A 27121-nucleotide genomic window follows, 5' to 3' on the forward strand; every position below is an offset into this window, starting at 1 on the left:
ACATAAGGGTTTAGGTTTTAAGTCAGATTAAAATGTTTTCAAAAATCCATTTTTAGATTAACACACACAAACAATTACAGCATGTGGATGGCGGCCATTTTGGCAGGCATCTTGAAGAAGGTGTGCAGAAAGCTGATTACATGAATTATTTTTTTATCAGCATCACAGGCTGCCCAGAGAGCAGTGAACACATTGCTGTCTCATATATTAGTGAACAGTGCCCCCCAGTGGCGACAGGGGGCGAATCAGGCTTGCTTCAAACATGTCCGTTTTGTGGAGGCCTCATGTCCGTTTTGTGGAGGCTTCATGTCCGTTGTGTGGAGTGTGGGCGTGGCTCTTAAAGGAATGTATACTGTATATAAGATTGGTATGAAATATCTGGGAAGGAAGGTATCTCCAAATAATAGTGCAGCTATAAATTCTTAATATAGTCACAACTTCAGTACAAAGGGGGACAATACAATCTCTACCTTCTGATGTACCCTGGCTTGTACCTTCAACTTTTACAAGTTTTATGTGTATTGTACATGAGTCTGTATATTTCAAGGAATAGACATTTTGGACCATGTATGCTACAAGTGCTTATGGTGTTTGTTTTGTGGATTTCATTGTACTATTTTATCACTTAAAATCTCACACACACACACACACACACACACACACACACACACACACACACACACACACACACACACACACACACACACACACACACACACACTCACACACATGCACATTCAGGCTGTTCTCTGTGGTGACCTTCAGCACATGCAGGCTGGCATTCAATTACCGCCCTGTCAGTGGCCCATCCAGCCCAGTTGCTGCACGTCCTTGAGTTTCCCTCTCCAGGCCTGGTCTAGTCTATATTCCATTTCAGCCTCTACTGTACATTGTGTGTTCTCTCAAGCATGATCTGGTCCTCATGTCCTCATCTTGCACACACCTCTCAAGGCTTTACAGTAGTTTGTACAAATAGGCTATCGCCGCTGTCGGGTGAAAACCTTCCTTTATATTGATATTAAACCAGTAAGACTCCCTAATCGGGAGATAAGCGACCGTCAGGTCGTATGTATACACGCAGCCTCATGGTGGCGCTAGAACAGGGGCATGTGAGAAATGAGGGGCAGAGGTTGTGGTTTGGCAGACAAGGAGTGTGTGTGCAAAGTTTGGCATGGATAGGGGCAACGGTAGGGCCAAAAGTGTGACGTGACGTGACGTGATGTGACGTGGCGTGACGTGACGTGACTGACAGACTGACTGACGGACAGACAGCCTGTGAAGCTTTTCATAGTAACTTGCGACAATGCATGGCTCACAATGCATGGCGATGCAAGGCGTTGTGAGCTTGTAGATCTGCTGTTTGCACTACTTCTGTGCGACACTCTTGTATGATGAAGTGGGTCATTATTATGCTACAAAACAAAACATTAAAACGTTGAAAGATGGAGATACAAAGGTTTTTGCCTGACAGTGACTGTAGTGACTTCATCAAGCAGTGGCTGCTCTTCTTTTATAAGCAGTAATCAAAGGATTTCAATGTCAGTGTAGAGCAGTGGTTCCCAAACCTTTTAGCTCTAGACCCAAAGGAGAGTTTGCCCGGGACACAAACTAGTGAAAATAGCAGATCTACAAGGTCACAACGTGTCGCTCCATGCCACACTGCGTTGCAAGCTTGTAGATGGGCTATTTTCACTACTTCTGAATTATTATTATTTTCCATTCATGGAATTTCTTAGATTTGTTTGTTTGTTCTAAAATTGGGTTAGGGTTAGGGTTAATCCTCAAACTAGTTTATTTCTAAGAACAGATTAGAGGAGAGTATACAAATGTAACAGACCCTTTATGGTTTATTTGGTTGTAGGCTACTCTCTCAGACTCAGAGTTCCCAATTGATACATTTAACACAGGATTTTACTGTGTAGTTTATGTTATGAGCTGGTGTTGTCTCAGACCAAGAAACTCAAATGCTTTTGATTTCAAATTCTATATATATATTTTTTTCTTTTCCATGCCAGTTTTTAGTTCTACAGTATTATGTAAACATTTCACAGTCTTTATCCTCAGAATTACTCCTATCGCCTACATCTCCTATTAAGTTTACTGCGTATACAGTACAAATTACAGAGTACCTTTCATTCAAGTGCCATTATCTGTGCTGCCATTTGGAAAAAAGCTCTCAGAAATCTTCTGTAGATTTAAAAGGACACTATAGCAATTTTCAACTCTTTATGTTCCATTAGCAGCCATAAAACTTGCCAGGCTACTGTGCTTCTCTGAAGAGATGCTGAAGTTGTGCTGGAAAAGTTCACTCCAGTTATATGTCACTGGGCTACTGGGCCGCTAGCATGGGCAGACGACGTGGTCAGGTCCACAATTGCTGTATTTACAGCAAATTAGGCTAGTACTGTGATGGCAGCCATAGACTGTTGGCAGGGGGAGGCAACAAGCCCTCAGGATCATGGGGGCTTTTTGAAGCAAGAATGAACTAGTGGCTTGGCGCATAAAGGACACTACTGTGCATGCTCCTATGGCCTGGAACCCTAGTGCGTCTGCTCTATGAACGAGTTAGTGCCAAAACGCGGAGAGTGTACAACCAGGGGAGGCTGAGCAATGCATGCGCTGGTTGAGAAACTTATATTGAAAGATATATATAGCTCTGTGGTAGATAGCCTTTTCAAACAAATGATCACTTCGCTGTTTTCCAAGGCTGCTGTGATCACTCAGTGCCAGCCAGTGAAAACCACCATTGCTTTTATGTCTTATTATAGGCTGCTAATTAAAATAATAAAAGAATATAGAATAAGACAATTTTATAATACTAGTCCTTGCCTGGGGGGGTGTGCACAGTATATGTACAGGATAAGGATTGAATGTAGGAGTCTCAGAAGTAATTAATGTTGGAGAACCCAGACGTATCAGTGATGTCAGTCATCTCCAAAATTGGGCAAAGTTTCAGCATGCGGCTGTTACCATGCCAGTCAGTCATCTCCAAATGTACTGTTACCATTGCGGGGACGCATGTGCAGTACAGGTGGCGGTATCAGTGATGTCAGAAATGTGGGAACTGTTTCACCCGTTTATGCCCATATATGGTGTTCCGTGTCCAGGCCAATGACGTCAGAGTACTGTAAACAGGCGGCAGTCACTTGTTTCATCATGTCAGACCGACATTATTTGGTCATTGTTTCAGCATGCGGCTGTTACCATGGTGGTGACACTGTTAAATATCAGTGATGTCAGCATGCAGACTGTTTCACCCATTTATGACCATATATGGTGTTCCATGATGTCAGTTGATGTCGTTACCATGGCGGGAACACGGTTTAATATCAGTGATTGTCAGTGACAGTGAGATTAATAGTTATTATAGAAGATAACGCCTAGCAAAGAATGAGTCAATCATTTAATATGGATAATTATTGTCTAAATTCCACTACGGGAGAAATGTTTCATGCTTCAAACAATAATGGTTAATAATGGGTGGTTGGTTTTGATCTCCTCAAGTGATCACCTCAATAGCCCAATGACATCACCTCATACACTAGATGAAAAAGAGATGATTGCCCACCTCTGCTGATGCTGATGCTTGCCTGGGAACTGCATCATGGGAATTGTAGGAAAGTGACAGGAAGCAGAATCGTCTCTCAATGTGGGTAAATGTTGTTGTTTGAGTAGGCTATAATATTCATCATCAATTAAGCGAAATGCAAGTTAGCACCCCTTTTACTTTAATTCCTGCTATGGATATCGCCCCCATTTCTTTTGCAGACTTTCTTGTATTTTCTTTACTGAGGTTAAGGTTAGGAATAAGTTTAGGGTTAGGCATAGTTTTACTGAGGTCAAGTTTAGTTAAATGTTAGATTTAAGCATAGTTTTACTGAGGTTACAATTAGGATTAAGGTTAGTTTGAGGCATAGTTGTACTGAGGTTACGTTTTGGAATACCTGGTTCCAACCGCTCCGAGGTCGCCGGATTTGACACGGGCGAGTGTATTCAACAGAAGTAAGCTGTGGCATCATACTTAATTCACTTTCCACTTAATTATCCTCCTTGCATTGTGCTTCTGTTTGCCTCAATTTACCTGACGATTACAGACAGTGAAATGCTGAAATGATATGTTACCCAGTAAGAATTTGTGATCATCGCTGCAGTAAATCTCTGTGCACGTCACGATAGATAAAACATATTGGTCTTCTGGATTTATGAGATGTCTGATTTATGCAGGGCTTACTCGACAGATTTCTGCCTGAGCTTGTTTGTCTCTCCTTGTTGTACACAAGTTGTTTTAATTACCTAGAATTGTCATTATCTCGTAGGCCCATTGATAACTTTTAACATCTGTTTTATGTTGAAAGATTTCAGCCTAGGTGGAGGTAGATCAAGGAGGCCTGAACCATAATATGCACAGCTGGCATTTATGTCTTGTTGAGACGGTAAATATGTTCCCTGCAATGAGCCCCGTAAACCCTAGTGGGTCATATTGTCTCCATTAAGAAAATGAAAATGGCAAAAGCAGTGACCAGGAGCTTGTGCTGATTGCTCCCACACGAGGAGGATCTCATAAAAGAATTATGAAGTTATTAGCCAAGCAGTATATTATCTGTAGGCTTTGCAATCATTTAGATCTGTCCAAGATGCCTCTCCACGCCACCAGGATCCAAAAATAACGTTTGGCAGAAACTTGGACTGGTGAACCACTGCAACCTTAAAAGCTGTGTTGTGTGATTTTTGCGATTATCAGAAGGCCTGAATAATATGCACTGTATGAAAGTTTAATTGAGACATAACCCTGCCAACCAATACATGGCCATGTTGTTTTTTACCCCTTCTTTATAAAGCTTGATGTCAAAATCCAGCTTGACTCTAAGCTTCTCTTAAGACTCTGGGCTCTACAGCCCAAGCTCTTGCCAGATTTGTTGAAACACAGTTGTCCTTCCCCTTGCATTTTAAAATCTTCTCTACACGTCCCGTACCCATGCCTCCAGCACAAGATGACAACTGGATTTTGGCTATATTCTGTAGCCATGCAAAAAGTTATAACCAATTTAAACACTAGATACATTTCAACTACCAATCTCTTCTCTTAACTATATAACAAAACTGAACCAGCCTTATAGCTTTGGCTGACTTAAGCCTAATTTAGACTCCATTGCATGACAGTGTCACTTGCGGAAAGCTTTTTTACTTTTAGCTTGAAAATCTGTAGCAACACCATTGTGTGATGTAGTATAAATTAGGGTTTAGTGGTGTGAAAGTGCAGGTGAAAGTTTGATAGACAGGGAGCCTGGGTTAGATACTGCAGGAGTTGCCTTAGTTTTTAAACATATCATTATTCCCTTTGAATGATATATATATATATATATATATATATATATATATCCATTTAGTATACTGTAGTAGTGCCTTTCCAGTGAGCCAATTAGCACCCTGGATTTGTTTGACCTGAATGGAACAGAACCTTAACTACTGCCACGATCAAAAATCGATAATGGTCTTTCCTGCCACGCTATTTTATGATTTTACGGTGTCCGTTCCCGGCCCAGACCGGAAGCACTATGTCCGGGGCACTTCGGCACTACGTTGCAGCGATAACTTTGAAGGCGGGTGTGTCTCTCTCTATAAAATGAACTAGAAGTTCGCGGCCGCTGTGCGGCCGCTCACATCTAGACAATTGAACAACTGCTGAACGTGGAGTTGCAGATGCAAGACATTGGGACATACAGACATACAGACTTACATACACACGACCCCATTCTGATTAGGTTGTGAGATAACCCTGGAAACTTGTGTTTGGCAGTAGATGTTATCCACCTAGGCCGGAATGCTCGTACAAAACAAAATAAATACCTTGGAGTCATGTGATCAAGATTTTTCATATTCCATTCGAATTGTCTAAGATTGGCTAAGGCTTCCAAAGTTTGTGGGAGGGGCCCGTTATGCAAAAAATACAGATCTCCCCCAAGTTTTAATCACACAGTGAAATCGCTTTTTGGCACTGTCACCCTGCAAGCCAAATTACGTCATGGTGACGTTATGATAACGTCCTCCGGTGACTCCGGTGACGTTCAGAACTAGGCCAGATCACAGCCCATATGGGGATGATCTTGACGTCATTACCAGGACGTCATATGGACTATAGGAGTATTGTTATTGTTTGTAATGTTAGTTGAAATATGAGCATATAAGGTTATATTCTGGGACATATCTGACTAGTTATGATATTTATCTAGCCTCGATCGGACCCTCTCTGATTAATCCAGGACGTCCGTTTTCGTGGGCAGGATTTTTGTTGGTTGAAATCAGGTGATATTCTAGGCCAGATCTGACTAGTCATGGTTTGACTTGATCTGGCCCCAATCGAGACGTCACTGATTGGTCCAGGTCCTGACCGTGCTTGCTGGGATACTACAAATGTCACTGTTGCAGAAACATGATTTATTTTCACTAAATTAGGCATAAATACTGTCATGCATCATAATGACTGTCAAATAGCTATGATTAATCTTGAATCAGTTATTTCATTAATTCAAATTGGCTGCTATGGAAAAGGTCTTTATGGGCTCCAGTTTCAAAGTTCTACTGTAGGCTGTCCAAGAGGTGGGATGTGGATAAAATGTTATTCTAATGTGTTACAAAAGTGTTAGATGCTGTAACAGAGTGTGTTATGTGACCATTCAGTCCCCGGCAGGTCATGTAATTCTCATTTCACTCAGCAGTGATAAGGGGGATCTCAAAGCAGAGAACCTTTTTAACAAAGCGTTTTCTTAATGATTCTAGTTATTTTTGTCTTTGCCCTGTTTTTACTTCGTTTTTCATAGTCTAGCCAAGTTGGGTCCCATGTAATGGACTGGTTTAAAAAAGTCCACAGACACCACCATTGTTCATGGGTGAAGGTATCCATACCCTTTGTTAACACAAATAAAATCTGCGTAGAAAGTCTTAAACAGACGATAGAAACGACAATGTTTTGATCTGACCGACGCCATGTTGCGCACCCGTGTATGACGGTCACGAATTCATCAGGGGCACATGTTTTAGCGTAGCACCGGGCCGCTCCCTGACCGTAGTGGCACAGCGTGTCTGGTGCTACACCAAAAGGGGTGCCCCTGATGAATTCTGTGACCATCATACACAAGGGACGGCGCTGAAACGTGACGTCTCTACACTGCAGGGACATGGCGCATGCGCACTGAAACTAGTGCAGTCTCTGCTGCTTCTACTCTACTTCATCTCAAGGTGCTATAGTTTAGATAGTTTAATTAGTTTTTTTTATGTATTGTGTAAGATAAACAATGTAAAGATTTATTATCAGTTAAAACTGGCACAGCTAAAAACAATTTTCACTAGTGTTTCTCAAAGTGGGGTCCAGGGTCCTTGAGGGAGTTCCAGGGGGTCCCCCAGCTAAATGATATTTAGGAACCAAATAGAACTTTATGGGTCTGTAACTCAGTGAACAAATGGAACCAAATGGACCCGTTCCATTTGTACTCGACAGATTTCTGCCTGAGCTTGTTTGTCTCTCCTTGTTGTACACAAGTTGTTTTAATTACCTAGAATTGTCATTATCTCGTAGGCCCATTGATAGCTTTTAACATCTGTTTTATGTTGAAAGATTTCAGCCTAGGTGGAGGTAGATCAGGGAGGCCTGGACCATAATATGCACAGCTGGCATTTATGTCTTGTTGAGACGGTAAATATGTTCCCTGCAATGAGCCCCGTAAACCCTAGTGGGTCATATTGTCTCCATTAAGAAAATGAAAATGGCAAAAGCAGTGACCAGGAGCTTGTGCTGATTGCTCCCACACGAGGAGGATCTCATAAAAGAATTATGAAGTTATTAGCCAAGCAGTATATTATCTGTAGGCTTTGCAATCATTTAGATCTGTCCAAGATGCCTCTCCACGCCACCAGGATCCAAAAATAACGTTTGGCAGAAACTTGGACTGGTGAACCACTGCAACCTTAAAAGCTGTGTTGTGTGATTTTTGCGATTATCAGAAGGCCTGAATAATATGCACTGTATGAAAGTTTAATTGAGACATAACCCTGCCAACCAATACATGGCCATGTTGTTTTTTACCCCTTCTTTATAAAGCTTGATGTCAAAATCCAGCTTGACTCTAAGCTTCTCTTAAGACTCTGGGCTCTACAGCCCAAGCTCTTGCCAGATTTGTTGAAACACAGTTGTCCTTCCCCTTGCATTTTAAAATCTTCTCTACACGTCCCGTACCCATGCCTCCAGCACAAGATGACAACTGGATTTTGGCTATATTCTGTAGCCATGCAAAAAGTTATAACCAATTTAAACACTAGATACATTTCAACTACCAATCTCTTCTCTTAACTATATAACAAAACTGAACCAGCCTTATAGCTTTGGCTGACTTAAGCCTAATTTAGACTCCATTGCATGACAGTGTCACTTGCGGAAAGCTTTTTTACTTTTAGCTTGAAAATCTGTAGCAACACCATTGTGTGATGTAGTATAAATTAGGGTTTAGTGGTGTGAAAGTGCAGGTGAAAGTTTGATAGACAGGGAGCCTGGGTTAGATACTGCAGGAGTTGCCTTAGTTTTTAAACATATCATTATTCCCTTTGAATGATATATATATATATATATATATATATATATATATATATCCATTTAGTATACTGTAGTAGTGCCTTTCCAGTGAGCCAATTAGCACCCTGGATTTGTTTGACCTGAATGGAACAGAACCTTAACTACTGCCACGATCAAAAATCGATAATGGTCTTTCCTGCCACGCTATTTTATGATTTTACGGTGTCCGTTCCCGGCCCAGACCGGAAGCACTATGTCCGGGGCACTTCGGCACTACGTTGCAGCGATAACTTTGAAGGCGGGTGTGTCTCTCTCTATAAAATGAACTAGAAGTTCGCGGCCGCTGTGCGGCCGCTCACATCTAGACAATTGAACAACTGCTGAACGTGGAGTTGCAGATGCAAGACATTGGGACATACAGACATACAGACTTACATACACACGACCCCATTCTGATTAGGTTGTGAGATAACCCTGGAAACTTGTGTTTGGCAGTAGATGTTATCCACCTAGGCCGGAATGCTCGTACAAAACAAAATAAATACCTTGGAGTCATGTGATCAAGATTTTTCATATTCCATTCGAATTGTCTAAGATTGGCTAAGGCTTCCAAAGTTTGTGGGAGGGGCCCGTTATGCAAAAAATACAGATCTCCCCCAAGTTTTAATCACACAGTGAAATCGCTTTTTGGCACTGTCACCCTGCAAGCCAAATTACGTCATGGTGACGTTATGATAACGTCCTCCGGTGACTCCGGTGACGTTCAGAACTAGGCCAGATCACAGCCCATATGGGGATGATCTTGACGTCATTACCAGGACGTCATATGGACTATAGGAGTATTGTTATTGTTTGTAATGTTAGTTGAAATATGAGCATATAAGGTTATATTCTGGGACATATCTGACTAGTTATGATATTTATCTAGCCTCGATCGGACCCTCTCTGATTAATCCAGGACGTCCGTTTTCGTGGGCAGGATTTTTGTTGGTTGAAATCAGGTGATATTCTAGGCCAGATCTGACTAGTCATGGTTTGACTTGATCTGGCCCCAATCGAGACGTCACTGATTGGTCCAGGTCCTGACCGTGCTTGCTGGGATACTACAAATGTCACTGTTGCAGAAACATGATTTATTTTCACTAAATTAGGCATAAATACTGTCATGCATCATAATGACTGTCAAATAGCTATGATTAATCTTGAATCAGTTATTTCATTAATTCAAATTGGCTGCTATGGAAAAGGTCTTTATGGGCTCCAGTTTCAAAGTTCTACTGTAGGCTGTCCAAGAGGTGGGATGTGGATAAAATGTTATTCTAATGTGTTACAAAAGTGTTAGATGCTGTAACAGAGTGTGTTATGTGACCATTCAGTCCCCGGCAGGTCATGTAATTCTCATTTCACTCAGCAGTGATAAGGGGGATCTCAAAGCAGAGAACCTTTTTAACAAAGCGTTTTCTTAATGATTCTAGTTATTTTTGTCTTTGCCCTGTTTTTACTTCGTTTTTCATAGTCTAGCCAAGTTGGGTCCCATGTAATGGACTGGTTTAAAAAAGTCCACAGACACCACCATTGTTCATGGGTGAAGGTATCCATACCCTTTGTTAACACAAATAAAATCTGCGTAGAAAGTCTTAAACAGACGATAGAAACGACAATGTTTTGATCTGACCGACGCCATGTTGCGCACCCGTGTATGACGGTCACGAATTCATCAGGGGCACATGTTTTAGCGTAGCACCGGGCCGCTCCCTGACCGTAGTGGCACAGCGTGTCTGGTGCTACACCAAAAGGGGTGCCCCTGATGAATTCTGTGACCATCATACACAAGGGACGGCGCTGAAACGTGACGTCTCTACACTGCAGGGACATGGCGCATGCGCACTGAAACTAGTGCAGTCTCTGCTGCTTCTACTCTACTTCATCTCAAGGTGCTATAGTTTAGATAGTTTAATTAGTTTTTTTTATGTATTGTGTAAGATAAACAATGTAAAGATTTATTATCAGTTAAAACTGGCACAGCTAAAAACAATTTTCACTAGTGTTTCTCAAAGTGGGGTCCAGGGTCCTTGAGGGAGTTCCAGGGGGTCCCCCAGCTAAATGATATTTAGGAACCAAATAGAACTTTATGGGTCTGTAACTCAGTGAACAAATGGAACCAAATGGACCCGTTCCATTTGTACTCGACAGATTTCTGCCTGAGCTTGTTTGTCTCTCCTTGTTGTACACAAGTTGTTTTAATTACCTAGAATTGTCATTATCTCGTAGGCCCATTGATAGCTTTTAACATCTGTTTTATGTTGAAAGATTTCAGCCTAGGTGGAGGTAGATCAGGGAGGCCTGGACCATAATATGCACAGCTGGCATTTATGTCTTGTTGAGACGGTAAATATGTTCCCTGCAATGAGCCCCGTAAACCCTAGTGGGTCATATTGTCTCCATTAAGAAAATGAAAATGGCAAAAGCAGTGACCAGGAGCTTGTGCTGATTGCTCCCACACGAGGAGGATCTCATAAAAGAATTATGAAGTTATTAGCCAAGCAGTATATTATCTGTAGGCTTTGCAATCATTTAGATCTGTCCAAGATGCCTCTCCACGCCACCAGGATCCAAAAATAACGTTTGGCAGAAACTTGGACTGGTGAACCACTGCAACCTTAAAAGCTGTGTTGTGTGATTTTTGCGATTATCAGAAGGCCTGAATAATATGCACTGTATGAAAGTTTAATTGAGACATAACCCTGCCAACCAATACATGGCCATGTTGTTTTTTACCCCTTCTTTATAAAGCTTGATGTCAAAATCCAGCTTGACTCTAAGCTTCTCTTAAGACTCTGGGCTCTACAGCCCAAGCTCTTGCCAGATTTGTTGAAACACAGTTGTCCTTCCCCTTGCATTTTAAAATCTTCTCTACACGTCCCGTACCCATGCCTCCAGCACAAGATGACAACTGGATTTTGGCTATATTCTGTAGCCATGCAAAAAGTTATAACCAATTTAAACACTAGATACATTTCAACTACCAATCTCTTCTCTTAACTATATAACAAAACTGAACCAGCCTTATAGCTTTGGCTGACTTAAGCCTAATTTAGACTCCATTGCATGACAGTGTCACTTGCGGAAAGCTTTTTTACTTTTAGCTTGAAAATCTGTAGCAACACCATTGTGTGATGTAGTATAAATTAGGGTTTAGTGGTGTGAAAGTGCAGGTGAAAGTTTGATAGACAGGGAGCCTGGGTTAGATACTGCAGGAGTTGCCTTAGTTTTTAAACATATCATTATTCCCTTTGAATGATATATATATATATATATATATATATATATATATATATCCATTTAGTATACTGTAGTAGTGCCTTTCCAGTGAGCCAATTAGCACCCTGGATTTGTTTGACCTGAATGGAACAGAACCTTAACTACTGCCACGATCAAAAATCGATAATGGTCTTTCCTGCCACGCTATTTTATGATTTTACGGTGTCCGTTCCCGGCCCAGACCGGAAGCACTATGTCCGGGGCACTTCGGCACTACGTTGCAGCGATAACTTTGAAGGCGGGTGTGTCTCTCTCTATAAAATGAACTAGAAGTTCGCGGCCGCTGTGCGGCCGCTCACATCTAGACAATTGAACAACTGCTGAACGTGGAGTTGCAGATGCAAGACATTGGGACATACAGACATACAGACTTACATACACACGACCCCATTCTGATTAGGTTGTGAGATAACCCTGGAAACTTGTGTTTGGCAGTAGATGTTATCCACCTAGGCCGGAATGCTCGTACAAAACAAAATAAATACCTTGGAGTCATGTGATCAAGATTTTTCATATTCCATTCGAATTGTCTAAGATTGGCTAAGGCTTCCAAAGTTTGTGGGAGGGGCCCGTTATGCAAAAAATACAGATCTCCCCCAAGTTTTAATCACACAGTGAAATCGCTTTTTGGCACTGTCACCCTGCAAGCCAAATTACGTCATGGTGACGTTATGATAACGTCCTCCGGTGACTCCGGTGACGTTCAGAACTAGGCCAGATCACAGCCCATATGGGGATGATCTTGACGTCATTACCAGGACGTCATATGGACTATAGGAGTATTGTTATTGTTTGTAATGTTAGTTGAAATATGAGCATATAAGGTTATATTCTGGGACATATCTGACTAGTTATGATATTTATCTAGCCTCGATCGGACCCTCTCTGATTAATCCAGGACGTCCGTTTTCGTGGGCAGGATTTTTGTTGGTTGAAATCAGGTGATATTCTAGGCCAGATCTGACTAGTCATGGTTTGACTTGATCTGGCCCCAATCGAGACGTCACTGATTGGTCCAGGTCCTGACCGTGCTTGCTGGGATACTACAAATGTCACTGTTGCAGAAACATGATTTATTTTCACTAAATTAGGCATAAATACTGTCATGCATCATAATGACTGTCAAATAGCTATGATTAATCTTGAATCAGTTATTTCATTAATTCAAATTGGCTGCTATGGAAAAGGTCTTTATGGGCTCCAGTTTCAAAGTTCTACTGTAGGCTGTCCAAGAGGTGGGATGTGGATAAAATGTTATTCTAATGTGTTACAAAAGTGTTAGATGCTGTAACAGAGTGTGTTATGTGACCATTCAGTCCCCGGCAGGTCATGTAATTCTCATTTCACTCAGCAGTGATAAGGGGGATCTCAAAGCAGAGAACCTTTTTAACAAAGCGTTTTCTTAATGATTCTAGTTATTTTTGTCTTTGCCCTGTTTTTACTTCGTTTTTCATAGTCTAGCCAAGTTGGGTCCCATGTAATGGACTGGTTTAAAAAAGTCCACAGACACCACCATTGTTCATGGGTGAAGGTATCCATACCCTTTGTTAACACAAATAAAATCTGCGTAGAAAGTCTTAAACAGACGATAGAAACTGTCTGTAGCCTAGTGTATTCAGAAATCCTAGTTCTAAGTTCAAACATTAGCCAAATTGTAAAATAAATATAATAAATAGGCAAACATTTTGAAAATAGCCGATCTAAAAGCTCACAGCGCTCGAAAACATTTTATTGGGAACTCTAACTAACTTTCCTGGGACCCATTTGAATGACCACCTGTGGGTCCCGGGACCCATTACATTGAAAACCTAGTAACATCACTGCTCTATATATTCTTTTTGTGCTCCCAGGGGCGGTGGGGGACCCACTTTGGAAATCTGTGCCCTAAGGCAGGGGTCTTCAACGTTTTCAAGCCAAGGACCCCTTAGTTGAGAGAGAGATGATTTCATATAGTTTTAAATTTGTTTGACAGCAAAATCATCAGTGTATTTCGGATTCATGTCAATTTGTGTTTTCAGCTACGTATTTAACCACTTGAATCTTCAATACATAACATTTCACTCTGTACTTAATCTGCTCTTTTTCCCCTCTACAACAAACGTCTTTGCCGAAAATAGCCGATCTACAAGCTCACAACCTCTCACAGCGCGAGGCGTCGTGAGCTTATAGATCTGCTATTTTTGGCTAAAGTTCTCAGAATATGGACACAAGGGTTCAAGTGGTTTATATAAAAAAGGAGAAAAAAGTTGCTATCACACAAAGATTTGGAGGACTCCCTGTAGTCATTCCGAGGACCCCCTAGGGTCCCGGACCTCCTGTTGAAGACCCTTGCCCTAGGGGACAGCCCACGCCATCTACAGCTCCTGGGTGTCTGCTGAAGTCTTTCTTACCGTAAAAATGACCCCTTATAATGCAAACGATGCCGTTAATGAAAGTGTTAAGTTATGCAGCTGGTGTTTCTCCATGAGTGACGCGTCAGCATGTCTCTTGATCCCTGAAGCGATTTCCCCCCTGGGCGAGGGTGGGTGGGTAGCCATGCTCGCTGTGACGGAGGAGATGGAGTCGGCTCAATGAGAGCGGGGGAGGCAGCTGGAGAAAATCCATTCCCAGAGTGAGCATTCTGCTGAGGCAGGTATGCCGACCTTTCAGTCATCAGATAGGTCAACTCTCGGCAGTGTGCCTGGACATCCGTGGCCAAACGCCAGCCCTGGTAGCACTCATAGTAAAGCTCATCTGAGCGGGAGCCAGCTATGATCAATGGAACCCCTTGGCAGCTCATTTACAGTACAGTATGGTACAGCCACAAAGCATTCACCAACAGATGCTGGTGACAGACGACGACGGAAGAGACCATTTTGTTGAGGGATGAGGGAAGTGGATAAAGGGGAGAGTCTATCCACACACAGGCTACACGTTGGTCATTCTGTAATTGCACACACATCACCTCTTTAGTTCATGAGTCTTCAATGTGTCTTTAGCTAAATGGGGTTTTGGTTCGCTCTGCAGTAGCTTTATTGATGCCCCTCAATCTTCGCCCAGTTATCGTCTTTAAATTGGGCACTTCACTTGGCTGCAATGCGATTTTTCTGCAAGGTGTACAGGAATTGAGTGCAAGGGGAATATGCCTCCATCTTGTACTCTTACTTGTGAGACTGACTGTACACATGTATTGTATTAAAAAAACCTTAGGGCTTCACAAAAAACATGCAGTAATCCTGGTCTCTAGACTGCCTCCCCCTGGTCAGACGGGGCACCTGATGGAGAGGAAAGGAACTGGTTGGAATAACGCGTTCCTTCCACGCACTACTGGGAAAAGGTGATAAGAAGTGGCCTGCTCACTCCTCATGCACTGAAGAAAGCATGAGCTCGGTTTGGGGCTCTCCCCAGGTTGGCAGAGGGAAAGTAGCTCTCAGGATTACAGCTTAGGCAATTGGCACTGGGTGGAAAATGGGTTAGAAAAAGATAACAAAGGAAAAAAATATAAACTGTTCAATGTTCAATGACGAATCCACTTCTTTTTCCTCTCAAGGTGCCCACGGAGTGAGAGAGGAGCCCCGGTTTGTGACAGCTCGCGCCGGAGAGAGCGTGATCCTGGGGTGTGACGTGTCCCCTCCCCTGGACGGCCAGCAGCCCCCTTATGTGGTGGAGTGGTTCAAGTTTGGAGTGCCTATCCCGTTCTTCATCAACTTCCGCTTCTACCCTCCTCATGTGGACCCAGAGTACACTGGTAAGTGGTAACAGCCCTCGGGCCGCGTACGGTATGTCCATTTGTCCAAGGTACAGGCAGCCGGGAAATGAACCACTTAAACCCCAACATCCTTATACTGGGAGAACATTAGCCAAAAATTGCCGATCTACAAGCCGATCTACAAGCGACGTGTTGAATTGTGTCGCATTGTGATTGTCTATTTTTGGTAAAGGGATTTGGTGTAGAAGGAAAAAGGACTGGAGAAATTAAGCCAATCTACAGCTCACAACTAGCTGACATGTTTGGTGTAGAGGAAGAAAAGACTGGAGAAATTGAGACGATCTACAAGCCCACATATGACATGACATTTCACCTATTTGCCCTCGAAGTAAAAACCATTTTACATTGAGACCTTTTCAGCCAGTCTTTGGTGAACTCTCCATGGCATTATCTTGACTTGCACTTGGCATCAAGAGCTGTTAGACAGAGGACTACTGTACTGTAGACTTATCTAAGCTGTATAGATAGAAATACCCCACTCTCAGAATGTACTGCCACTACATGCACATTCTGCTACACTCCTACACACTCAAGTGACAAATACATTGCAGCACAGAACACATGTAGAGCAAATGAATTAAATTGTGCATCCCCACAGAGCTGTGGTTCTCAGCTGATGGGTGCCTAGTTTTATGGCTGTAGAGTGGTGAAACACTGATGGTGCTATTTTATGTTTTCCTCTCTTCATGACATTTACATTGAATATTGGAGGGAGACAATAGACTGCCAATGTCACCACAGACATTAAAGGACAACTTTGTTTTTTTACAACAATGGCTCATATTTTGGATAGTCATTAGAGAAAAGAAAAGATGAGTGTTAACATTTTTTCATTTACTTCTTTCTATCGTTTTAGTGATTTGCATTCATGCCCCCAGGTTGGGGGCATGCATGCAAGTGGCTAAATATGTCTTTTTAGACACAATAAGCTCATTCCCAAGAAAAGATGCACCGCAATCTTTCATGGGCAGATGTGACTTATGGGGGCTGGTGTAAATAGTAACAAAGACATTGCCGGCTTATTGTGTCTAAAAATACATATTTAGCCACTTGTACGCAATCTACGCATGCAATAAAAACATTTTAACACTCATCTTTTCTTTTCTCTAATTCAAAAATCTAATCTAATCTAATCTAATCTAAAATATGAACCCTTGTTGTAAAAAAAACCCTAAGTTGTCCTTTAAAGGGATATTCCACTTTCTAAAATGTTTTGGTAATTTTATTGTCTAATCAGGCTTTTATGAACACCCTGGACAGTTTTTAATTTGCTTGATTCAATATTTAGATATTTGATGTAAATGTTACCAGGCCCTCCAGGCCCAGGGCCTCTCCCCACACACACCCATTGTAACTTCAAACTTCATTTTAACCATGATAGATTAATTAAAAACACCCATTATTTTTTGTGGTGACTCATATTACCCTCCTCCTAATACATGAGCAGGCTGTGTTTTTTCAATGACTTTTTTCATTTATTTTTAATAATTATTTTTTGTATTTCATTTTTTCCATTTTCCCAAATAATTATTAAAAAGAAATGAAAAAAATATGGAAAAAATAATGGGTGTTTTTAATCTATCATGGTTAAAATGGAGTTTGAAGTTACAATGGGTGTGTATGTGGAGAGAAGCCCATAAGCTGTTTCCCTGTTGAAAGTGGAATATCCCTTTAACAGCTCATTATAACCAAGCTACAGTATATAAACAAATACAAAATTGTGCAATATCGTCCCCAGAGATTGAGCACCATTGCCGTAAGGCACTTGTCTGAGACTATTTATATATACTGGGCACTTACCTCTATGTAAGAGAATTGTTTTTTTCTGATGTTTCTGCAATTTCTTTGGCAAGATGATAAACTGCCAAGAAGCTGTTGGATTTATTCCTGCTCACACTTCCCAAATGAATCCAAAAGCCTGTTGTGTTGTGACCTGGGAATATACTGTAAAGTAAAAAAAAAAAAGTTATGGCATTGTATTGTAATACAAATGTCACTATAACTATTAAATACATCACAACTTTGCATTAGCTGGGGACCAATGCTATGTGATTGTCAATGCAGCTTTTTAGCTTTCATACTGTAAATGGCAATTAAAGATGAAATAAAGCGGGAATTGATCATATTGACCAACATATCCCCATAGGCCTATTAGGCAGGGGCATCAGAGTATGAAGAGGGCTTACATTATTGACACAAGCTCAATAGAACACTGCTTTTGTCCCATACTGTATTATGTACTGCAGATACTATATGTTCAACTTTTTGACCAACATCATGTCTTACTGGGTTTGCTCTGAGACCCACTATTGAGGAATTACAAGTGAACAGATGCAACATGAATATGCCCAGTCTCATCGGACAGATTAAAGCGTATTCTGGGGATAGGATGCTAGTGCTGTGACAGTGTGATAATGGCTGACACTGGGCTGTAGTTTATGAGACACTCTATGAGCTGCTTAATGGGCCCATGTAGTCTCAGAGTTCATCCGGGCTGTTCCCATGAATTCTCATCTCCTGCATGATAAATAATTCATTCCAGTGAATAGAGTAAATGTACTATCATTCCCTTACACAGCTGCTGACAAAAATGGAATAGATGGACTGTAGTTGTGTTCTAAATATATTCATGGTGGAGAGGCCTGCAGATTGTGTTTTACAGTTTACAGGGGACACAAAAGCCATCCAGGTTCAATGCAACTTAATTTCTCTGCCAGTGAGCTTGACTGAGCCATTACTATGGTTCATTCCTCCAGTCTAATTCAGTCCAGTTAAAAGATGGAAACTGTTTGGGATGCAGATGTAATGTACAGTAGTATCTAGAGAATTATGTTTTTTTTCTTTGTATATATAGGGTTCTATCTTGCACCCTGTGCAAAGCGTCACAAAAGCGCAGCACAATTGTCATTGTTAGTTTCCAACCGTCACAATTGTCATTTTCAGGGTTAGCAGCACCCACGTTGTATAATTACCAAATGTAGTTTGCTTCCATCTGTTGGCCTTAAAATGGTGTGTGGTTTGACGCATTGTTATATCTTAGGTAGATTGAATAAAAGTCAGAAACGATCATACTTTGACCTCATCTTTAGTCTAGCACAGTCCTACAACACATGTCTAACATAGATGACATTGCTGAGAGTCTCAACATTGAGGTTTTAAAAAAGTATTAATAATCTGGTCCAGATTAGTGTTAAATTGCAAGTGCAGCCAGCCAAATTGCAGAGCAGACATCAAAATCATAAATAGTTTTTGTGCTCAGAAATAGCAGATAAACCATTTTTCAAGCATTTGATTTTTCATAAAGGCTAAAATATAGGAAAATTAAAAGTATATAATTTTTATCCCACGATTTTGTAACCCATTTTCACCCAGTGCCAATTGCCTATGTAATCCTGGGCTCTGCTCTCCCTCTGCCACACCTGGGGAGACAACGGACTGACCTCGTGCTTCCTTCTATGCATGAGGAGTCCAAGTTGCTTCCCTGGTTTGGACATAGCGTGTGGAAGGAACACGTTATTCCAACCAGTTCCTTTCCCCCTCCATCAGGCGCCCGGCTGGCCAGGCGGAGGCATTATTGAGACCAGTATTACTGCATGTTTTTGTGAGGGTATCTACCCTAGGAGACACGGTGGAGAGCATGCAAACTCCACACTGAAAGGCCCTATCGCCAACCCCACCTAGGGTGTGGGCGCTGATGACGCGGAGGAGGGAACACTGCCCCAGCACCCACAGCGTCCCCCGGCAGGAATCGAACCCAGGACATTCTAGCTGTGAGGCTACAGCGCTAACCACTGCGCCACCGTGCCCCCAAAAGTAGCAACTTCTATATGTCTTTGTACGCGAGGCGAGCGGTAGGAGAGGGAGAGAAAAAGTGGGGGAGAGAAAAAGAGATGCATTTATTTCAGTAAGCGCTGAGCAGCCTACACTTGCTGTTAGAATTATGTTCAGATACCTCTCGTCATGTAAGAATGTTGTGAACCCATTGCGTACTGGCTTTATCTGTCTCTGTTCAACAGACAGCCGTATCAGTTCAATGTCAATATAACATTTTGAGCTGTGACGCATGGGACGCAGCATCTCATTGTTATAGCTGGTTTAAATAAGGAATAACAGAATAAGCATGTGATTATGCAGTTGATATGTAAAAATATCCTAAATGTGTCTTAGAAATAAATGAGTTACAGTAACATAGGAGTAATGCTCATAGCATACTACTTTATCCTGATATATTAAACTAATCCAGTACTTAGTACATTTCCGCATTAATATTATACCCAGGGCCAATGTGCTAGACTTGTCTCCTTCTCTCCAAAGTGTCTGCCTGTAGCCTCTCTCAGCAGGCAGCGAGCCCCCTTCCCACTCCACTGACTCTGTATTAATGGTTCGTCTCCAACAATTAACAAATCTCCTTTCAAGGAGTAGTGACTACTATGCACAGTAGGAGATGTGTACCGTAGACATCATACATAACCTAATTCTGATCTTTAAAATAAATATTAAAACTGTAGGCTAGAGTTTCTGGCCAGTAAGACATATGATATTTTACCAAGACATAAAAAAGAAAAAGAAAATGTAATTATTATTTATTAATGTATTTATTTTTGTGCTAATAAGAAAAATTAGGAGAGCATTTTTGGAAAACCTTTCCCCCCCCAAATGATTCAGATTCTGGATTTAGTTTTTTAGTTTTAGTTTTTCCAGATACATCAACATACATAAATATAACCATAATTATAGCCATATAACATCAAACATGGGATTAACACCACAACTTTCTTGGGATTAACACAGTAAATTTCCCACCAGTGAGTCCCAGACTCACTTCTGGCGTCATTCTTTGCATGCCAAAATATGCCACCCCCCCCCCCCCCCAAAAAAAAAGTATTTGCGCCCTGTGTTTTAGACCCGCGCTGAGCCATAAATCGTCAAAATCGGCCTATAGACTTGCAAGAACAAAAATTAACTATATGTATTTGCTCTGTGACTAGTATCAAATTCCTTGTGGCTAGATGATGGAAATTTGACAGCATTTTGCAGCTATCTGGATGTTTCTTTGTTTTTTTTAAGCATCTATTTTTGCACCTTCCCAAGTAAAGAAGTAATAAGTCATTTAAATGTGGCTTTGGAATTTCTGGCTGAATCATTAACCTCATGTAATAAGTGCCTGACTATTGATTAAATATGCTTACTTTACTGCTCTTATTTTACTGTGCTTATTGATATGATCTAAATGAGAGCATACAGATGACGAATGGTTTTATGTTTAATTTTGACTTCTTTCAACTCTAGGGCAGTATTTTATCCTCTTCAGAAATGAATGTTGACTTTTTCCTTTGACAGTTAAAATACTCCAATCCAGCGAAGTCTGTGATCTGAAGAATGTGTTAACTCTTCTGTTTTGACTATAGGGACCATCATGTTTTCCCAGGGGGCCAGTCCGGATGTGGACACAGCACTGTTAACTCTGTTTACAGCTTCACCTCTCTCACTCCTTGACAAATAGGAGCTGAGGTCGATCCCTACCCTTCACGCCCCCGCCTAACCCGCCTACCCCGCTCAGCACTTCAACTCCCAGGCAAAAATAGACACGACTTTTTAAAGACAGGCTACCTTTTTACTGCAAGACTGCAGTCCCCACTCGTCTCTCATCCCCTTTGCTTTATTGATTTTCTGCTAACAAAAAAACATTGGTTTTCTTCCCCAAGTATGGCAGCAATCCCAGGGTGAGGGTATCTATCTATTGCATCTATATACAGTGCTGGGAGAGCAATTCAGCCCACCTTCAACATCAATATATTTGCCTGACACTCAGACAGAAGTAACAGGCAATAGTACTTACAGGACATCTACACTTCAAAGTTGGAGAGGAAAAAAAAGCTCCATCTCAGAACACTTGTCAAGCAGAGAAGAAGCAAACGCTTCCGTCTGTGCTGCTGTCGGGGGCCAGCCTTGTGAGTGAAAGCAGCGGGTTGGAAACTTTTAGACAGACAGCTTAGCCATTGAGGATCTCACCGTGCCTGACTCCCTCAGCTTTCCTCTAGCTTTGTGAATTCTGCCTTTCAGAAGTCCAATTTATCCTGAGCCTCAAAGGGAAAAAATAAATAAAGACATCAGCAGTGTATGATGCAGGGTTAAGCAGCTCCTGCCAAATCTCTCTGGGGGGCAATTGTTGTGATGATGGATATTGTTCCTTAGGCCAGGGGTTTTCAAACTTTCTTTAGTGTGGTTGCCCTAACAGGGCCATAACAGGGCAACCAGACTATAGGACATGGATAAACGTTATTTCGCCGCGCTACTCCTCCCACAGTTTTGTTGGCACGCACTTGAGCCATTTGTCAAATCGACCGGCTTCATCAGGAATCATGTGCTTGCATTTTGCTAATAGATACAGTACGTTATATAATTTAATTTGTATATATATATACATTAATTAATACATTTTCTCCATTGTCTTGAATGAGAAAATGCAAATATATATATATATATATATATATATATATATATATATATATATATATATATACTTTTCCCAAAAATGAGGGACCAGTATTCCTGGTGATGCCAGTGGTGTCATAATATATCAGTGAAATATATGTGTCCGTGTGCAAGCCGGACCAAAGGAGTAAGCGGACCATATGGTCCTTTTTTTTTTTTTTTTTTAACTTTTTATTTATTTCGAACAACAAACTGCCAAGCAGGAAACCACATTCAGCAAAAACCTGAAAGGGACATGAACAAACGATAACAAAAAAAAAGAAACAAAAACACAACAAAAACAACAACACAGGGGGGGGGGGGGACACTATTCACTCTTATACAAATACCATTTTTCCCATCGCTTTTCGTAAGTCTCTGCTTTGGTCCTCAGGTTATACGTAATTTTTTCCATGAGGCTGATTTCTTCCACAATGTCCAACCAATGTTCCTCACTAGGAGGGGCCTCTTTCAACCACCTTCTTGTGATTGCTTTTTTAGCCGCCAGTGTCAGGATTTTAAACAGGTGAATGTCCTCTTCTCCAACTGTGTCTTCGGGTATCAGGCCAAGATATAATACCGTGGGGTCCTTAATGATCTTATAACCCAAGATTTTCTCCAATATACTTAGAACACTGTCCCAGAATGTCTGTATTTTCTTACATGACCAAAATATATGTGAGTGATCGGCATTCAAGTGGCCACATTGTCTCCAACAATATTGCGGCATTCCTAATTGTTTACTTTTGATTTTTGGTGTAATAAAAAAGCGTAACACATTTTTCCACCCGAATTCCCTCCAACCTTTAGAGCTAGTTGAGGACTGTTGTGTTTCACAAATGGAATGCCAATCACTCTCAGACAGTTCAACATTGAGTTCAGATTCCCACTTCAATTTTATATACAGTGTATTTCCTCCATGCTGACTCTGCAATCCTCTATACAGTTTAGAAACAATCCTTGAGGGTGTTTGTTTATATGCGCTCGTTAATACCTGGATTACTTCATTACCCTCAGCTGATAGGTATTTTTTAATTTCTGTATCATAGAAATGCCTTAGCTGCAGGTATCTGAATAAATCGCCATTTTCTAAACCAAACTCCCTCTTAAGTTGTTCAAAAGATTTGAAGTGTTGTCCCTTTATAAGTGTACATACAGCTGTCATTCCGTTATCCCTCCATCTTTCATAGGTCTTGTCAAGCTCACCAGGTTTGAATTTTGATGTCTGAGATGGCCATATCAGAAGTTTATTATCACCTGACATTTTGTATTTTTTAACCACCTCGTGCCATACTCCCAGTGTCTCCTTTACAATAGAGTTGTTACCCTTGTATTCCTTTCCACTTAAACAGGCTTGGGGGAGAGCCCGACCCACCTCAATGTCCTTCCACCGAGCTATATACGTAGGGGAGCACCAATATACTATGTATCTCAATTGTGCCGCATAATAGTATTCTTTAAGATTTGGCAACGCTAGTCCCCCATTTCCCTTGTCCAGTTGGAGAGTCTTGAGTCTCACTCTGGGTCGAGCTCCCGCCCAGATGAACCGTGAAATCAACCTATTCCAAGCTAAAAACTGTGTCTCTGGTATCTTAACCGGGAGTGACAAGAAAAGATACAGCAGTCTTGGTAGAAGGTTCATTTTAACCGCCTCAATTCTTGAACTAAAGTCTAATATTAATGTTGACCATTTTGCCACGTCCCTCTTTATTTTTTCATTTATTATATTGTAATTTGTTTCATAGAGTCTGTCAGCCTCCTGGGTGATTAGTATGCCCAAATATTTTATTGATTTAGCTTTCCAGTTGAGCTTAAATTTGGATCTAATTTCTTTGTTTGGTACGTAGTTGAGCGGTAAGACCTGCGTTTTTGATACATTCAATTTATACCCAGACATCCCTCCATATTCTTCCATGATCTTCATTAATTTGGGAAGTGTTCTATTTGGATTCTGGAGGTATGTGATTAAATCATCCGCGAAAAGTCCGATTTTATGTTCATCTCCTGCAATAGTGATCCCTATCAACTCCTCATTTTCTCTAATAGCTTGAGCGAGTGGCTCTATGAACATCGCAAAGAGGGCGGGGCTTAAGCAGCAGCCTTGGCGAGTCCCTTTGAACAGCTTAAAACTGTTCGTCAGATGTCCATTAATCTTTATTCTGGCTATAGGGTCTGTATACAATGCCTTAATGCACTTTATAAATTGGACGTCAAACCCCAATCTTTCTAATACTTCATATAAGAACCTCCAAGACACGTTATCATAAGCCTGCCTCGCATCCCAACTGAACAGTGCAGCATTTATATTGTGGTTGTTTATATGCTCTATGATATGTAGAGTGCGCCTGATGTTATCCTGCGTCTGGCGTCCAAGCACAAACCCTGCCTGGTCTTCTGACAGAAGATCAATTAAGTATGGCCCTAGTCTATTAGTAATTATAGACGTAAATAGTTTGTAGTCCACATTTAGAACTGATATGGGACGGTAGGACTCACATAGCTCCTTATCCTTCCCTTCTTTTGGAATTATTGAGATTATTGCCTCCTTCCAAGAAGGTGGGGCCACAGCCTCTTTTAGTGTCCAATTGAATGATTTTAATAGGATCGGGGACAGCTCTTCCTTAAACTTTTTATACCATTCATTTGAATAGCCGTCGCTTCCCGGACTCTTGTTCGTTTTCAGCCGGCTTATGGCACTGTCTAACTCATCCTCTGTAATAGTAGCAATTAGCGAGGCATTTTGCACCTTGCCTATTGAGGGGAGATCCAATTCTGACAAAAAGTGTTGTATTTTTCCCTCATCTTCCTCCTCAGGCTGTGAATATAAATTCTCGTAGTAGTCTTTAAAAATATTATGGATTTCTTCTGGTTGATGTTTTAATGTGTTTGTTGAAGGTTCTCTAATTTTGTGTATTGAATTTGTGATTTGTTGGGTCCTAAGTCGCCTTGCGAGAACTCTTGTTGCCTTTGGACCTGATTCATAAAACGTTTGTTTTGTAAACCTCAATTTCTTTTCAATTTCATCATTCATTATGCTTTCTATTTGCTTTCTTACATCTTTGATCTGGTTCAATATTAATTCTTTATTTTCGTCTTGTGGTAATTGTTTCTCTAGCTTATCCAATTTTTTCTCTAGTTGATCATAATGCAATCTCCTCATCTTTTGTGAAAATGCCGTTCTAGATATTAACTTTCCTCTCATCACTGATTTAACCGTGTCCCACAAAATAGTTGGATCAACTTGCCCATTATTATTCTCATTTATACATTCACTGATTTCTTTCTTAATCTCTTCCACTACCGTTTTATTATTCAGGATTCCCGTGTTCAGCCTCCATATTGTGTTCCTTGGCCTGTTATTTAGGTGTAAGTTTAGATAGATAACATTATGATCTGAAATATCTGCTGTTCCTATCGAGCAGTCACTAACTCTGTGTCTGTCTATAGTATTCATAAGAAAGAGATCCAAACGGGAATGTACTTTGTATGTAGCTGAATAGTGAGTGAACTCTTTGTCTTGTGCATGAAAATCCCTCCAGACATCAATCAGGCCCAGTTCTTTGATCAGGATATTGAGGTCTTTCGACTTCCGAGATTTTTGTTTGTTTATACTGGTAGTGTCCCAATCATAATTTAGAATAGTATTAAAGTCTCCACAACATATCAGAATCCCCTCACTTTCAGATACAATTGTATCAAAGAGTTGTTTGAAAAAAGTCCTATCACACTCAGGTGGTGCGTACACATTGACAAAAGTTACCAAAACATTTTCTATCCTACCCTTAATTATTATATATCTACCGTCATTATCCCTCCTTTCTTTAATCAACTCGAAATGTATAGAGTTAGATAACATTATGGCAACGCCTCTCCTTCTGCTATTTTTACATGAACTAAAATATGAATTTTTGAACCCAAATTTTTTCAACGTTTCATGCTCTTGTTTTGACATATGTGTCTCTTGTAAACACACAACTTGTATTTTATCTTTTTTCATTTTGGCTATGGCCCTACTTCTCTTCATCGGGTTACTCAGACCATTTACATTTAACGAAGCTATTTTTAGATTACGTGACCCCATCCTTTAAACCACAGCATCTGTATGGTATTATAGTGTCAAACTCCCCCACACACACACAACATAGATACATCTTGGGAAAAACACACATAAAAGGAAAAAACAAGATGAAATGAGAGAAAAGAAAAAAGGAAAAACTTCCAAAAGGTAAAGAGGATCTCCTGCCTCTTACTTAACCCCGTTGGTGGGTCTAGGGTAAATCCTATCGCTAAGAGAGGGCCCTAGAAGGACAGTATATGGTTCACTAAAAGAAGCTAACCTCACCATCCAAACGAAAAAAGACCAACGTAAAAAACCTACGCTAATGAAACCATCTCTCACAACCAAAAAATTATGATTCAACCAATGCCCAAATTATTAATCTCTTTACAACCATAACCTATAAACCTCGGAGTGCAGCCACCCCATTATATGTTGTATTGTCATTTTTTACCCTTCTGCTGGGAATCTTCTCTGGGGGTGTCGTGTGCTCGTCCACTTTGGAAGCTCTGTAGTTTGGCCTTTGCTCTTGCCTTCGCTCTCCGGGCCGCCTCGCTCTCCTTCCCCTGGCGATCTCCCTCCTGCCGATCTGGGGTCCTCTGCCAAGAACCCAGTAGTTGTTTCAGCTCCATCCTGACGTCCCGGATCTCGACAGCAGGTGGCGCCTCCTCCACATTGTAGCCTCGTCTCTTCAGCTCCAAGCCAGCCTCCTCTGCGCTAGCATAAGTTTTGACTCCATTCTCCCAATGAATTCTCATGCTTGTATACGGTGTTTGGAAACGAGTGCCGCTTGTTTTTAAGGATTTTTTGATCCAAAGGTAAGCCTTACGTTTCTTCATCACTTCAGGGGAATAGTCGTGGTCAAAGTAGAGAGTCTTGTCATTCAGCTGGATCTTCTCCTTTTTGGATTGTTCCCAAGCAAGTTTCAGCACAAGTTCCTTTGTTGTGAACTCTAAGA

General features: G+C 41.1%; 1 protein-coding gene across 1 annotated transcript in view; it reads left to right on the plus strand.

Moving 5' to 3' along the window:
• The window catches only part of igsf9ba (immunoglobulin superfamily, member 9Ba), a gene marked incomplete at both ends in the record, with an annotated part of 90574 nt that overhangs the window by 17225 nt on the left and 46228 nt on the right, over positions 1-27121 (plus strand). The window contains one exon of the mRNA XM_080732254.1: positions 15414-15615. Coding sequence (XP_080588380.1) covers positions 15414-15615 — 202 coding nt within the window. The remainder of the gene's footprint in view (positions 1-15413; positions 15616-27121) is intronic.

The sequence above is a fragment of the Nannobrachium achirus genome (genome assembly GCF_963921795.1).
Source record: "Nannobrachium achirus genome assembly, chromosome: 8".
NCBI classification, from domain to species: Eukaryota; Metazoa; Chordata; class Actinopteri; order Myctophiformes; family Myctophidae; genus Nannobrachium; species Nannobrachium achirus.